This window comes from Crotalus tigris, unplaced genomic scaffold, assembly GCF_016545835.1.
Source record: "Crotalus tigris isolate CLP2741 ecotype Arizona unplaced genomic scaffold, ASM1654583v1 scf7180000017999.2816498, whole genome shotgun sequence".
Lineage (NCBI taxonomy): Eukaryota > Metazoa > Chordata > Lepidosauria > Squamata > Viperidae > Crotalus > Crotalus tigris.
Window position 1 is genome coordinate 1,369,738 of NW_024096765.1, and position 16,600 is coordinate 1,386,337.

At 38.8% G+C, this 16,600-nt stretch overlaps 1 protein-coding gene across 1 annotated transcript in view; it reads right to left on the reverse strand.

The window, feature by feature from the left end:
* Window positions 1-11,891: 11,891 nt before the first annotated feature.
* The window catches only part of CDH4 (cadherin 4), a 929,395-nt gene continuing 924,686 nt past the window's right edge, over window positions 11,892-16,600 (reverse strand). The window contains exon 16 of the mRNA XM_039346507.1: window positions 11,892-16,046. Within this exon, the coding sequence (XP_039202441.1) occupies window positions 15,840-16,046 (207 nt within the window). The 3' untranslated portion in view covers window positions 11,892-15,839. The remainder of the gene's footprint in view (window positions 16,047-16,600) is intronic.

Sequence of the window (16,600 nt, forward strand, 5' to 3'; positions counted from 1 at the left end):
CTAATTATTCTAAAATAGCAGCTTTGCAGTGTTGCCTTAAATTTTGCCACATCCGTGACACTGAATTGCCCTGTATAAGAACAAAAGAGATACAAAAGTGCCTTTAAAAAAGGAGGGGGAGGAGGAGGGGAAGGGAAGGGGAAGGGAAGAGAAGGGAAGGGGAAGGGGAAGGAGAAGAAGGAAGGGAGATGGAAACAGGAAAAAGAGAAAGAGAAAAAGAAAGGAGTTTATGATTTTATTTTTTCAATAAAAGATGAAAGCCATAATTTTTCCCCAAGAAATTGCTTGGCTACCAGCTTTGTGATGTTTGATAAATGTGATGCAAAGGTGATAATTAGTGAACGTCGATTAAACATACTTTTATTTCCTCTTAATGAGTAAACTAGATAATCCTGTTGAAGGAAAAGTCTTCATCATGGTTCAGTCCAAGCTGGGAATAAACAACATGGCAACTGCTTTAGAAAGAAGGTTGCAGTTTATTGAAGAGGAGAGACAGACAGAAAGATGGCTCTGGAAGAAAAGAGAGAGAACATATGTAGGGAGTGGGTTTTTATACCCTTTGGAGCCTTTTATTTGGAGTGGTTGCTGTGGCATGAACTTTGACCTGAGTCTGAGTGTGCCTTTCTGGTATTCTGATGGTGGTGGGTTAATCCTATTATGTCCCAAAGGTCATATCCTGCTTCCCTATGGCTGAGGCTGATGACTCTTAGATTTTTAGTGTTTATCCTAGGGATCTTTCTTCCTAATCCCAGTTTCCTGATTCCAGTCTTTCTGACAAGATTATCACATCTGCATATCTGCAGACTTGGTTTCTGTTTGGGGAAGGGAGACTTGGGGCTATTAAGAAAAACTGGGCATGCTTTTCTGCCTCTTTAAGATCCTTTGAGGAAATATATTTTTCTGCTCTTTTAATATTTCCTTCTCTGCGGGGCTGACTTCCCACAACCCCAATGCTTGGAACCATCTTTGGATCCCACATATATTTAGACATAACATCACACTATCACAAAGCTTGAAAAAACCCAGCTAGGGTCTCCTGCTTGTACAGGGGGTTGGACTAGAAGACCTTCCAGGTCCCTTCCAAATCTTCTGTTATTCTGCTAAATGGCAGTTTAACAGTTAACCATTTTCAGAATGGGGTGATATATAGGCCCTCTCATAGGGGTCTAAGAAACAAAGCTTCAGAACTTGTCCATTAAAAGAAGCTGTTTTGGAAAAGGTTTAATTATTCAACAACAGAGGGCTTATGGTGTTTTTTTTCTCCTCCTGATGTTGTGTCCTATAATAAAATCCTTCCAATGGAAGATATTGCCAGCAAGAGTCACTTGCTGAGGAGGGTGTCCATACAGATGGAATGGGTGAATCAATGAACATATAAATCTGCTAAAATTGTTAAGATACATGCACATCAACCTCTGTACACTGATCAGTGTTTATGGACTTCTATTTTTCTGGAGTGCAGTCCAGGTGACAACACTTCCCCAAAAAGTTGATTAATGTTTTGTATTCAGAGGAGCCAAGTCATGGTCCCACAAGAACGAAGACAAATGGAGGATCTATCCATAACTGACCGAAATCTTAAAAGTCCAGGACATTGTTTCAGAACAGTGGTTTTCAACCTGTGGTCCACAGAACCCTGGTGGGCCCCAATGTCATCATTGGGGTGTGTGTGTGTCTGTGAATATTTGATGCAGTCTAGTGCTTTAAATCTTAAGTCTTGATGGTCTGCGGCCATAGCCCGTGGCCACAAAAGGTATTTAAAGAGGGTCTATGGTGAAGAAAAGTTTGAAAACCACTGTTTTAGAAGAAAAACCGACTCAGTAATGACCAATTACAGTATACTCGTTAGAAATTATCATGAAGACATCTTTTTTTATAAAAAAAATCACTCTTTCAATAACAGTTGGACGGTATCAGCATAGTTTTTTAAATTTGGAAAATGTATTTAAAGGTTACAAGGAAAATGCATTATAATATTAAAAGGCTGTATGGTGTAAAGTTTAAGAAAGTGGACTCAGACTAGGAAAACCAAGTTCAAGTCTGTCCTTAGTTAAAGAGGACCCCTTGATGGCTCTGGGGTAGGGGCTTTTTTTCAGCCCTCACGGGATGTTGTCTTGTGGATCAAACAAAAGGTGATTCTTTGCAGCTCTTGGGAAAACGGTGGGGAAAAACCTAAAATTATCACAATACAATTGCAAGATGACTTTTCACGTTTGACCCAAGGTTATTTTTTTCTGCTGTGGTCTATCCTTTTTTAATCTGTGTATTTCATCAAATTACCTGGGTAAATAAACCCAGTTGATAGATAGCCAATAAAGATAGTCAACAGACGACTGTTTAATCATCTCTGGATGAGCTTTCCCAGTGCATCTAATTGGCTACTAAGGGAAATCAAATGATGGAGGAACAGTACTAGGGTATCTGAATATTCATGGCAGAGGTTCCATCCAAATGCAAGCCACTTCCTGATAGAAGTGAACAACTCAGATGCCAGTTTTTTGAAACCAGTTTGGATGTTGAAATTGAACATAAAATATAGAGTAACAGGGTTGGAAGGGATCTCAGAGACCAACCCCCTACTCATGCAATAGATTATTCAAGACAAACAGTTGGCCAGTCTCCTCTTGAAACCCTCCAGTGATGGGGCACTCACAGTGATGGGGGGGGGGGGTTAAGCCATTCCACTGATTGTTCTCACTGTTATGAAATTTCTAGGTTGGATCGCTAATGTTCTTCCCTCCTTTACTTCTTTACTTGCCTCAGATGCTTACAAGGGGTGCAGTGGCCTAATGGTTAAGATTGTCAACTGGAGAGTTGGCAGTTCGAGACCCAAGTACTGCATGATGGGGTGATATCCTATTCTTGCCCCAGCTCCTGTCAACCTAATAGTTTGAAAGTATGCAAAATCAAGTGGATAAATAGGTACCACTTTGATGGGAAGGTAGCATCTAGTCACACTGGCCACATGATCACGGAAGTGTTTTTGGACAAGCTGACTCCTTTGGCCAAGAAAGGGAGATGAGCACTGCCCCATAGAGTTGGACATGACTGGACATTACCTTTATTGATGCTTTGGAGGATAGATTGAACCCCTCTTCTCTGTGACAGCCCCTCTAGTCTTTGAAGACTGCTATCATGTCCTCTCTAGTCCTTCTCTTCATTAGACTGGACATACTTAGTTCTCTCAATCATTCATTATATAGTTTAACTTCCAAACCCTTCATCATTTTTGTTGCTCTTCTCTGTAGACTTTCTAGGGTCTCAACACCGTTGGTTTTTTTTGTATCATGGTGATCAGAACTGGACATAGTATTCCAAATGTGGTCTCGCCAGTGCAGCATAAAGCAGTACTATGACTGTATATATCTGTATATATCTGTGTCTGTATCTATCTCCATCTCTATATTTCTACTATCTCTATCTCTATCTCCATCTCCATCTCTATATTTCTACTATCTTTATCTGTCTATCTCTATCTCTATCATCACTATCTCTATATATCTGTATCTCTAATCTATATCTATATCTCTTTATCTATTCTATTTCTATCTATATTTATATATCCATAAACTATCTCTATATTTGTCTCTGTCTGTATCTATGGCTTTTTGCAGTGACCCAAAATCATGTGACTACAATTTTTGACAATTTTTGTCAGTTTCCATAGTTTATCTCCAGTTTCTGGCAAAAAAAGAGAAGTCCATTGGGTAAAATGGATTTGCTCAGTGACCACCACGTTCACTTAACAACTGTGGCATGCACTTAAAAACCATTGTAAACTCAGATGGGGTCATGTAGTGATGTGCTTAATGGCCCCAATGACTTATATCCATAATTCCAGGCTCAATTCCAGTTGTAATTTGAGAACTAGCTGTAGATTGCATCTGATTTTCATATATGGAAATGGATGGATGAGATGGGAGCCAGTGTTGTCTGATAAAGGCTGTGTGTGTGAAGAAAGAGAGAGAGAAGGAGAGAGAGAGAGGGAGAGAGTGGGGGGGAGGGAAAGTGAGTGAGAGAGAAATGACCAGAGCAGGGCTATTTAAAAGGAGAATTTTATTTATTACACAAGCTTGGTGCCAATGCACCAATTCAGCCTTTGATACACATATAAATCAGCAAAGCTGTTATTCATTTCTGAACCATGATCTGCAACGGCACTCAAAACACATTGAAAACATCAACTTGCTTCCCCTTAATGATGTTTTTGTTTACCTCTCTCTATTTTTCTGTTGTTTTGTATCGGTACAAAAATGGTACAAAGAACACTACAAAAGAGTTGTGCTGTTTTGATGGGTACAAAAAAGAAGGTTTGAGCTCTGTTTAACTTGTGCACACACTCCTCTTTCTTTCTTTCTTTGTGCTTTTGGATCCCATCTCCTTGTCAAATTAGCATGGTCATCCTGCTAAACTGGAAATGAAAGAATAATGTGTAAGGAAACGACTCCTCTCTCAAAATAACCACAATCATGCACCCTTTTGCCTATTAGAAAACATGCAAATAAAATAAGAATAAAGTATCCTCCATTGCACAAAGATATGCTTTATGTCCCCAGTCATGACTGGCAGCTGCAAATAATTGCTAAATTATATATATGGCTTGGTAAGCAAATTGGGGTGAGTTGGCAAAAACAATGGGGTCTGCGTTTTCTTTTTCTTTCAAAAAGGCAGAATTCTCCTACATATAAGAGTCATTTTTGAAAAGAGTTATACTGCTTTGATCAGCTGTAAACTTGTGACGCTGAGAGACTCCTTCTTAGAATCTCGTGGTTCAATATCTGGAAATCATTTCCACTGGTGTCCTCACCTTTCTAGCAACTTAGAAAGGGGTAGTCCTCAACTTGTGACCACAATTAGGACAAGAATTTCTGCTGCTAAGCAAGGCAGTTGTTAAGGGAGTCACGACGGATTTTTACCGTTTTTGCCACAGTGGCTAAGCAAGTTTTGCAGTGGTTAAGTGAACTCTGCTGTCATTAAGTAAATAATGGTTTGGTCTTTGGAAGCCAACTAGGAAGATCGCAAATGGCAATCAGGCAATCCTGGGACATTGCAACCATTGTAAATAAAGCACCCAAATTTTGATCATGACTGTGGGGATGCTGTGACAGTCGTAAAAGGGAGGACTGGTTGCAAGTGACTTTGCCAGTGCCATGGTTGCTAAACAAATGATCGTAAGTCAAGGACTGCCTGTTGTCAGAACCCAGTTGCAAACCCTGAAGAACATAAATATGAGCCGAGGTGGCGCAGCAGTTAGAGTGCAGTACTGCAGGCCACTTTAGCTGACTGTGTTCAGCAGGTCAGCGGTTCAAATCTCACCGGCTCAAGGTTGACTCAGCCTTCCATCCTTCCGGGGTAGGTAAAATGAGGACCCAGATTGTTGGGGGCAATGTAAATATATATATATATACATTGCTTACTGGTGTACACCGCTTAGAGAGTGCTTGCACTTAAAGCGGTATATAAGTCTCATAAATAAATAAATAAATAAATAAATAAATATGTAGAAGATTGGAGAAGTGAGTGCTGAAAGTTTGTGGATGTATCCAAGTATAGGGAGTCCTCGACATACGGCCACAATTGAGCCCCGATTTTCTGTTGTTAAGTAAGACATTTGTTAAGTGAGTCTTGCCCTGTTTTAAGACCTTTTTTGCCTCAGTTGTTAAGTGAATCACTGCAGTTGATAGGCTAGTAACCCAGTTGTTAAGGGAAATCGGTTTCCCCATTGACTTTGCTTGTCAGAAGGTCGCAAAAGAGGATCACGTGACCTTGGGGCACAGCAACGGTCACAAATATGAACCAGTTGCCAAGCATCTGAATTTTGATCACATGATCCTGGGGACACTGCAAAGGCCGTAACTGTGAAAAACGGTCATAAGTCACCTTTTTCATTGCTGTTGTAACTTTTGAGCGTTCACTAAATGAACTGTTATAAGTTGAGGACTACCTGCAGAGCCTTGGATGAGAAGCAAAACAATTTGCAGACTTGACCCCTATACAAGAATATTGCATTATTGTTATTTTTTTTACATTTTTAAAACACAATTATTCACCAGAGATTTGAGCCTCATTCCTAGCCCTTCAGAGCTAAATCTCTTTGGGCCAAAAACCTAGTCCTAAGCAATGTGATGCGATGGGTTTAGTACGTGGATGCAACTTTGGTGATGCTGTGTTAGGACTTGTTTCCATCTCTTGTTTCTGTTGCTAGAGCAGTGGTTCTCAACCTTTTTAATGCCGCGACCCCCAACTGGTCGTAAGTCAAGGACTACTCAACCGGTCGTAAGTCGAGGACCACTCAACTGGTGCAGCACCGTTTGCAGAATGGGACTTTTGGTGGGCTCAGCAGGGCAGAGACAGCCTGGACAATTCCTATTGGCTTTTGAAAGCCAATAGAATTAGACTCTATTCAAGAGAGTCTATTCTATTGGCTTTCAAAAGCCAATAGAATAAAAGGGAGTAGCATAGCTAAGGAAAAGGGGGAAAAAATGGCGGACTGCATTGTTTGGCGACCCCCGTGAAATGGTCGTTCGACCCCAAATTGAGTCCCGACCCACAGGTTGAGAACCACTGTGCTAGAGTCTAACGTAGCTTCCTTTGGGGAAAGTTTACATAGAACTGGAGCAAAAGAATCTGAGAGCACCCGTTTTCTCACACAATTAAAAATCTTCTCATTTATAAGTTTCAGGAAATCCCAAAGATGATTTTTCCAAAAGGCAACTGGGCTTTCTTTCTTTTTTTTCTTGAAATCGTTTCGCTTCTCATCCAGTTCAGTTCAGAACTTTTCAGAAATTCAATAGTTTCAAGGAAAAAAGTCCAGTTGCCTTTTGGAAAAGCAGCTTTGGGACAAGCATGACCTGGATGATGGAGAATCTCCACAGACAAGCTCTAGGAAGGGCCTCCAGATCAGTACCATTATGCTATGATGGTATTATAAAAGTGTATTGTTCTCTGTTCCTTTTTCCCCTCCAGATTTTGTAAAAAAAAAAAAAAAAGATCCTTTAAAAGAGACTTGCACCCTTCGATGTTCACAATTTTTGATAATATTTAATGTTTTTGCAAAATAACACTTTTTATTTATAGAAATCTCCGTCTTTAGGCTTTTAATGCAAATTTTTTCTAGTTCCCCTTTAAATTATTTTCCCAGATGTAGATGTTTAAGGGTTTTCTAGTTGAAAAATATTTTCACCACCTCTATTGTGTGCTGTTTAAAAACATAATCTTCAATATGCTCTCTTTTGTACCCAACTTTCAGAAACAAGTGTCCTTTTTCATACTTATTTTTTAGGAAAGAAATGTTTATTGTGCAAACTAAATCGAAGGGAGGAGAAACAAATTCACAAGCAGCCTTGAAAGAATTTTTTTGCAAATCTGCCCTCATCAACATCCAGTTTAATAACCTAATCATATCTGTGAAGACAAATTACTTCTTTTTAAACACATTTCTTATTTCCGAAAGTCATCCCTGTCCTTGACATTCCTAATCAGCACTTGTGTTTTACATTAATAGAGAGGAACAAAGAATTAAGGTAGAAGTAAATGGGGCCCTTACTGTTCAGGAATTGTTATTCCCTAAAAAACTGGGTCTTTTGTCATTACCTACAGCTACATTCCAGCTGGAACAAAATACTTATCATCCCATTGATTTCAAAGCAAGCGCTAAGCGAACGCTTGCCCGTGGCTTCCAAAACAAATGAAATCTAAAATTATCCTTGGCTGGCTAGCGTGTGTCTATTATTCTTAGTTTTGTTTTAAGATTCCTCAACTTCAGAAAGTGCCACAAAGGTTTCTTGATATATGTCAGACCACCGTTTCTATTTGCTCAGTGTTGTGTACTCTGAATTGCAATGTTCCTCTGGCGGATGGTTTTCTGAGCTCTGTGCTTTTTTTCAATAATTCAGCGTGTGATCTTGCGTGTCAAAACATTCAATCTACTTTCAAACTATAGTTTCTTCTTAGAACACCATCACGTTTTCCCCCCTAGTCATGGGCTCTAAACAAAGTGGAATTTGATATCACAGCAAGTTATTTTTTTTTTTTAAAAAAATGGCTTCTTCTTAGGATGTTTTGAAACAAGTCTATTACATATTGCAGTGAGGACCTCCAAATTCAAGTGATTGAGTTGTAAAGCAGTAACATACAGCATTTGCTTAATTTTCAGATCAGGAGAGACATTTTTGTAAATGTAGTAAACTTAGGATACACTGATAATTGTGGGTAACAAGCAGCAAATCTGGGCTACCTGTATCCACATATTACAAAGCAATCTATCATTTGGTGAGCATCAACGTTAGCTCAGGCCAGTTTCAGAATTTTGTTTTCCCTTAGGGAGTCAGATGAACTTATCAATTCAATACATATTTTCTGTGTATGAATGCATTTGCTCATAACATGTTCTTGGTGGAGAAAACTGCTGGGGGTACAACTTCGCTGATCATCCTTCCTCTTTATTCCATTGGGTCACCAGAAAAGCTGCAGAAGAATTTGTAAATTGGTTGATTGGAAAGGGAAGCAAAATTGGAAAAACGGATTACCCTTCTCTTCTCATTAGGAATATCTATTGGCACTCAGCCCTTTGTATGAACAAAAGACATATTTCCATTCAGAAGAGCAAGCCAATTTGCATCGGTGAGTGCATACATTATAAGAGATTGCTGTTGATTTACCAACTTTAATACTTGAGATTATGGTTCATGTGAAGACATTGATTAAAATGATACTTATTTTGGGAGAACACTCCTGTGAAAATATGTGGATGGAACAATGGATGGAAACTAAACAAGGAGAGAGGCAAACTAGAACTAGGGAAAAATATCCTAACAGTAAGAACAATTAACCAGTGGAGTGGCTTTCTTGAGAAGACGTGGGTGCTGCATCACTGGAGGCTTTTAAAAAGACACTAGGTAGCCAGTTGCCTGAAATGGTATAAGGTCTCCTGCTTGAGCAGGGGTTTGGACTAGAAGACCTCCAAGGTCCCGCGCAAGTCTGTTATTCTTTGTCTGTGTCTTTCTCAGGCTTATGTTCAAGTTGCTTCTCAATACATCCTGGACCACTTTGTAGAGGGTGAGTATACTGTAATGTTATCAGTGTAATCATGGATGTACAATTTCAATGAAAGGGTCCTTAGCGCTCTCTGAGCTTGCTTGTTTCCTTGCAGATGTTTCATTACCCTAACTAGGTAACATCATCAGTTCACAGATACAAAATCTGCCCTGTATGAATTGATGAATCTGTTAAGTTTCTCTTCACACGTCTCATTTTTGCAAATCTGTAATTTTGTTTAAAGTTTTCACTAAAACGTCCATGTATTTTATACACATTTCTTCTAGCATGTAATTTTATTTGCAAAATTTGTCTCAATGTACATATTTGGGGAAATATTTTTTTCTAAAAAAATGCACTTATCCCATTATTTGGACTTTTGTGCAAACCTTGACCAGTTCATCATTTTTTTCCCTGATGAATTGCATTGCAGATTTTAAAATTATGTGGCTTTGTGTGGGATTATGGAATTTCACTCCTTGTACTAGTTCATTAGTGAACAGGACCTATAAACAACTCAAATTTGATTCCAAATCCTTCTTTTGATCATCTCATCCTGTTTTCCATTTCTTAAGAATGATCGTGTTAATCTGTCCTTCTAGAATCACAGAATCATAGGGCTGAGAGGAACCATGGAGGTCTTCTAGTCCAACCCCTGCCCAGAGCAGAAATTCTATTTGAAATGCTTCTCAATCTTAATTAATTCACATCTTTTTAGCTACCACATTTTGGATCCTTTCAATTAATCCCCATGAGAGAGTCTATATAGCGGATCTTCTCACAACTGTGGTCTCAGCTGGGTTTGTGAGCCAGTATGTACAACCATTTCATTGCAGCAGATGCAGTGGTGGGATTCAGCTGGTTCGCAACAGTTTGGCAGAACCGGTAGCTAATTTTTTGTTGCCCAGGCCCAGAATGGACTTCCGGAAGTGGCATCCACATAGAGAACTGGTTGTTCACATATTTGAATCCCACCACTGAGCAGATGGAATCTTCAATAAGCAACTTTTACATTTTCACAGCCAGAATGGTGTAGTAGTGAAAGAGTTTGACTAACAAGAGGGAAGCCCAACTTCTAATCCACTTTCAGCCATGAAAGCTCCCTGAGGAGCTTTCTTATTTTCTCTCAGCCCATTCTATCCGACATAAATGAAGGAAATCTTCTAAATTGCCTTGAACTCTGCAAAGAAAGGCATGATATGAAATCAAACACATAAACAATTAAAAACAGGGGTGACATAATAGCGGTCTTCCAATATCATAGGGACTGCCTCAAAGAAGAGGAGGGGCAAACTATTTTCCAAAGCACCTCAGGGCAAGAGAAGAAATAATGGATGGAAATTAATCAAGGAGAGAACCATCCTAGAATTAAGGAGACATTTCCTGTCAATGAGAACAATTAATCAGTGAAAAGGCTTGTCTCCAGGAGTTGTGGGTGCTCCAACACTGGAGGTTTTTAAGAAGAGATTCGACAGCCATTTGTCTGAAATGATATGAGGTTTCTTCCCTGAGCAAGGGGTTGGACTTCAAGACCTCCAAGGTCCCTTCCATCTCTGTTATTCTACTGTACAATGACATACAGAAAGCCATCTTATTCCAAGTCAAACTTTGGTTTACTAAGATTACATAAGCTTTTCTTAACCTCGCACCATCCAGAGGTGCTAAGATCACAACTCCTAAAGATTCATTCTGCAAATTCTGGAAGTTGCCCTCTCACTAGAAACTATATCTGGTTTACACTGACTAGTAGCAGTTTTTCAGCACTTCAGACAGGGATCTCTTCTACTAGCTCTGTCTGGAGATACTAGGAGCAAGATTTAGAGAGCTTTTGCCTGATAGGAATGTATTTTATGACTAAACACTTGCCATTTTCTAGTAAAAACTGCCAAAGAAAGAGGGGGCCTCTGAAGATAACTAGATACAATCCTCTTTATAGCAATTGTCCATATGGCCGTTGATCACTCTATCCCCAAATCCTTGTCTAAGTTAATGTGGATTTACATGTGGTTTTGAGTTGTATGTGTCGTATTTCTTAATTCCCTCAGAGAGATCCTGGACTTTGTGGAAGAACCAGCCCTTGGTTGGAAGGAGGAGGAGGAGGAGGAATATTTCATGAAGAGGGAAGTTCCAGATTATCCAGCTCTATTAATATCAAAAGTGGGAAATTTGCAAGACCAGCAGAAGTAACTCTTTCTTCCTTCTCTTGGATGTCAGATCTTTTTCACTGCTGGCTATAGCAGCTCTTAATAGAACAGAATATTTGTAGTTCAGGGTTGAATTATTGGGTCCCTGGTGCTCTCTGAGCTTGGTTGTTTTCTTGGAGATGTTTCATTACCCAATTAGGTACTATCATCAATGCACTGATGATGTAACCTAGTTGGGTAATGAAACGTTTGCCAGAAAACAACAGAGCTCAGAGAACATCAAAGACCCCACATAGTAGCTCTCATAATCTCATTTACCAAATCGGGAAGAACTAAAACAAGAGTCAACTGCAAAAGCTCTGGTTTCAGGGGTTGATGGATGGGAAGTTCAAAGCCACAATCCAGAGAACAATGCAACCTGGTTTTCATGTGAGCAATAGTGTTGGTTTTCTGCTGTGTTGCTACTACTAGCCACAGTTGGGATTGCAAAAGCAGTCTGTGATGTGGCCTGCTGTTCATGGAATTGTTTCTGGGCAGAGTGCAGAATTCTGGATGCACCTCAAGTTACTCAAGTTACTCAGTCCATTGAGTAACATAATCACAACCTTGGTGCATTAAAACATAAGAGATAGGCAGACTCTTCCCTCCAGAATACTTTTTTTTAAAACCACATTCCATTATCAGACACGACACATTTCAAATGCGCGTAAATTTACAGAAATTGCATTTTATAGAAAATATGATACAATGAAATATAAAATGCACAAGGAGCATTTTCAAAGTCTCTAGACAAAGGAGCTTGCATTCTAGTACGATCTCTTAACAACCTTTTGAAATATTTATTTGCACTCATTCCTTCCCCCCTCAGTGCCAAACGAGAATCTTTTTTTTTTTTTAATATTGACAAAAAAGTGTGTGTCGGGGGAAGAAGGTCAGCCCTTTTCCCCCACGGATCATCAAAACAATTTCTCCAAAATTGTGCTCCCTCTTGGATTTGAAGCAAATAATATCTAATCCATCCTTCATGGCTTCCTCTTCAATCTGCTGCAGACCTTTTTGTCCATTATCATAAGTAATCCAAGATTTGATAGCACAATTAAGTGGCTCAATCTCCATTAAATGTGGTTTTTACATTACACATCCATGCAATCTAAATAATTGTACAAACATTAGACATAAACCACGTTAAGTCCAAATCATTAAAGGGAGGAAAAAAACAGTTTTGAGAGAGAGGAAAAACTGCGGAATTGTAATTTTTTTTTTTTTTTTTTTGTAAATACAGACCCTACGTACACACTGGGTAGCATGATACCCTTGATAACAGTGAGGTTCTATCAGAATGCAGCAAATAAGTCTGGCTTAATTGTCAACATTTAAGCACATTAATCACAAGGTCCCCATTGACATACCTGCCTTTTCTTATCCCATAATAGCCTTTGATCACAGATAGAAATACCACTCATCAGGAAGTGCCATCATTAATTGGTAGGTTTGGCTCATAATATTCAAGATATACCCATGGGATAGTTCATGAATCTCTAGACATTTTTTTTTAAAAAAGAAACCAGTTATTATTATTTTTTAAAATAAAGATGTTGTGCCTACATGTTTACATAGAGAGGAAAATTGCACGTGTTCTAAAAAATAGAGATAAATGACTTCTCAAGGTTTCATCTCTATTCGGGGTTCTACATGAAATGCTGTTTAACGTAGTCATTTGTGGGCAAAGGGAATTTATGGCAAACACGCTTCTGGCTCTCATTCCCCCAGCCCCCAGAAAATAAAACCGCTTTTCCAAATATGGAGCATTTCTTTCTACCGAAGAAACTCAGTGTGGGGGAATTATCCAAGCTGACGGTTCTTAAAATATGAACTCGGTACTTCTAAAGAAGACTAATTCTTGGCTGGAGGGGGGGGGGGGAGGGAAGAATCTTTTCTCCATTTGCATCCATCAAGGTGGTGTGAGACTGTTGTGACTGAAGGTACAATTGCAAATTCTTGTACAAAAAACTTTCCCAACATTTTCCTTAGGAAACCTTTACCCGACAAAGCCAAAGCCTGCCCCAACAATTAACTATATGCAAAATAGGTGAACGATCACTAACCGAGACCTCAAAAATCTACCTGAGGTTGTATATCCCATATCAAACATTTCTGAGGATCAAAGAGACCATCTTTTTCTGAATTACAGTCACTTCTCTCATGCTTTTATTTATTTTCTAGCTCCTTTCCTGGCTGTGGGTTTGTCTTAGGTCTACTTTGCGGATTAATTTTTGATGCAATGGTTTTTACAAAGTGATTTTGCCTGTTGCTTTTATATCAGAAATCATCTGTTCGGATCTGATTAGATCTGATGTTTGCCACAGTCTGGAAACATTACTTTAGCTGTGTTGCATTCAGGAACAACATTCATGGCATGAGAAAAGTTTACTGGACCTAATTTTATTACGTATGCAAAAAATAATTAATATTGAACTGGGATTGAGCTGACTTTCCAAGCAGGGTAACAGATTGTTTGAAATGGTCATGATTTTATAAGTAGCAGTGGGCAATTCAAAAAGTGAAGATTCTTGCAGAATATTATGATATTCACGGCTTAAGTCAAACACATGTAAAATTTCTAAAGTGAATCCTGACTTGAATTACACTTTGGGAAATATGGACAATTTGAAAATCAAGTATCAAACAATAATTTTGTTGTTGTTTTACAAGGAAGTAACCCATTAAGAAATGGTCAGATAAACCTAGCTATTTGATTAGTCTTTATATGCTATTGATTTGCATGTGCTTTTCAGTTGAAATCGTTTGTTTTTCTTCCCTAATATCAGAGGATCATAGACAAATTTACTTCTATAACTGTTGTCTGCTGTTTAATAGTATGGAAATTCACATATTGATTCAGGCTAGAGGCCTATCTAGTCTGATTTATTTTTTAAAAAAAATCAAAAGAAGAAGAAAAAAATCCTTCCAAGAATAAATATTATAACACCAGTAAAATAATGTTCTTTGTTAAGGTTTTTTTTTTCTATTGATGCAATGGCATTCAAAGTATTTTAAGGACTATTGGTCCCACAAGCTAGGCCTTGGCATTGTTTTATTTTTTTTTCAATTCATTTTATAATTCTTCAAAATAAGGCAGCTCAAATATTTGGCCAAATTCTCTGGCCTTCAACCATCTATTAATATAATAAGGGAGTTAGATTTGTTTGTTTGTTTGTTTGTGCTTTGCCATGCTCATTTTCTGTGATGCAATAGGAAGGTGATTTTTGTGGCCAAAAAGAAAACAAGTCTACAAAACTGATGCTCTGTGTTAACACAACCTAGGAGAGAAAACACCAACTAGGACCCACACTATAATATTCAGAGTCTTATGTGGCCAAAATAAATTGTGCTGCCTTCCCACATTTTAATCTCCGGTGACCAAGCTGGTTAATCTGAAATCACTTCTCCAGATGCTTACAGTTCTATACATCAAAGAATTCCACCAGATTCCCACATCCTACTCATTGCAACAAACATCGATTAGCAATACATAACTCCACCATGGACTCAGCAGAAGAAAAAAAGTCTTTTTTTGTTTTTGGAAAAAAGGATGAAAAGGAAATTGAAAAGAAAGACAAAAGTTACACTTTGGTCTTCGGATCATTTACTGTAAAGTTTAGGTAAGAGCGTCACCTTGTATTTCGCCAAGGCTTTCCAATGCTATAATTCTATGCAGCTACATCACATGTGGCCAAGTCACAAGAGAAAACCCAATTCAATATTTTGCATCAGATAAACAATGAATGATATATACAACAGGTTGACTGAGTTCACCATTTTTTTTTTAGGCCAAAAAGATTTCTAAGTTTGGTTTCCTCTCTTGTATACTAACATCACGTTTCTTTTGTTATTTCCCCACCCACAAACAATTCTGCTGGGTTTCTTTTTTCTTTTAGAATAAAGCCCCAAAAGATAAACCATACCATTGTTCCTGGTGTTTTGTTTTGTTAATTCCTTAATTCCTTCCAAGCTAGAACTGGTTTAGGGTTACAGAGTGTGGTGTCCAGGACACGGTGGAAACGTAAATTGTTTGTTTCTTTTTGAACACTCCTGAGATTGAGGGAATCTGATACATGTACCAAAAGGCACTTTCAAATATATATATCTATATATATATTTTAAAAACAGTGCTTCTGTTCTAAGAAATTCAAGTTAAGACAGAGTGCCTTTCACTCCCTTTAGTCATAAAGTGGTTAAAACAAGCAAGATCCCTGCTGACACATGAGGGAGGGGAAACAATTAAAATAAAAAAAGGCAGCAGAGACACGTGTTCATGCTAGACAGCTCAATGTTCTTAAAAAAAAAAGAAGAAAAAGAAGAAAGAAAGGGGGAAAGAAAGAAAGAAACAACAGCAAAAGAAACGTTCTAAGTCACCACTAAAAAGAATACAGTTGGCTGAAGGTATTAATTAAAAAAGCTGCCTCTTTGAACAGATCTTGATTCCTCTTCTGCTTTTGCTCTCTCTTTTTTTTGTATTTTTTTTTGTTTAATTTGTTTTTGTTTTACTCCTTTCTTCTTTTTCTTTCATCCACCTTGGGTTGCTCTCTTTCTCTCCATCTTCTTCTTCTAAATGCTATATCTTTCCTCTTTTTGCAAAACAAGAAAAGTGAGGTCATTTTAATCATCCTCGCCACCCCCATACATGTCCGCCAGTTTCTTGAACCTCGGTCCCCAGTCATTAAGGTAGTCGTAATCTTGGTCTCCAGAGCTTGAGGAGTTAAGTGAGCTTACCGATCCTGCTGTTGAACCACTTCCTTCATAGTCAAAGACGAGAAGGGAGTCGTAGGGAGGGGCTGTTGGGTCATTGTCAGCTGCTCTGAGGCCCTGGAATATTTAAGAAGAGGACGCTGTAAAAAAAGTTACTTGTGAGGAAAACCCACTGAACACAATGATGCTTATTTTGCTTATTAGGCTTATTAGGAGCTGATTAGGAGCTGTGGAGGTGCTTCTCTCAGGGGTAGGCAACCTTGGCTCTTTTATGACTCGTGGACTTCAACTCCCAGAATTCCTGAGCCAGCATGGCTCAGCATGGAAACCTCTCCCTTTCCCCTCAGCATGGCTGGCTCAGGAATTCTGGGAGTTGAAGTCCACGAGTCATAAAAGAGCCAAGGTTGCCTATGCCGTACTGCAGGCTACTTCTGCTGACTGCCTGCAGTTTGGTAGTTCGAGTCTCACTGAGCTCTAGGTTGACTCAGCCTTCCATCCTTCCGAGGTCGGTAAAATGAGGATCCAGATTGTTGGGGGTGATAGGCTGGCTCCGTAAACCGCTTAGAGAGGGCTGTAAAAAGCACTGTGAAGCGGTATATAAGTCTAAGTGCTATTGCTATTTCTGGCTAAGGATACAGCTCTAACAACCAAACTGCATTTTTCTGAAATTT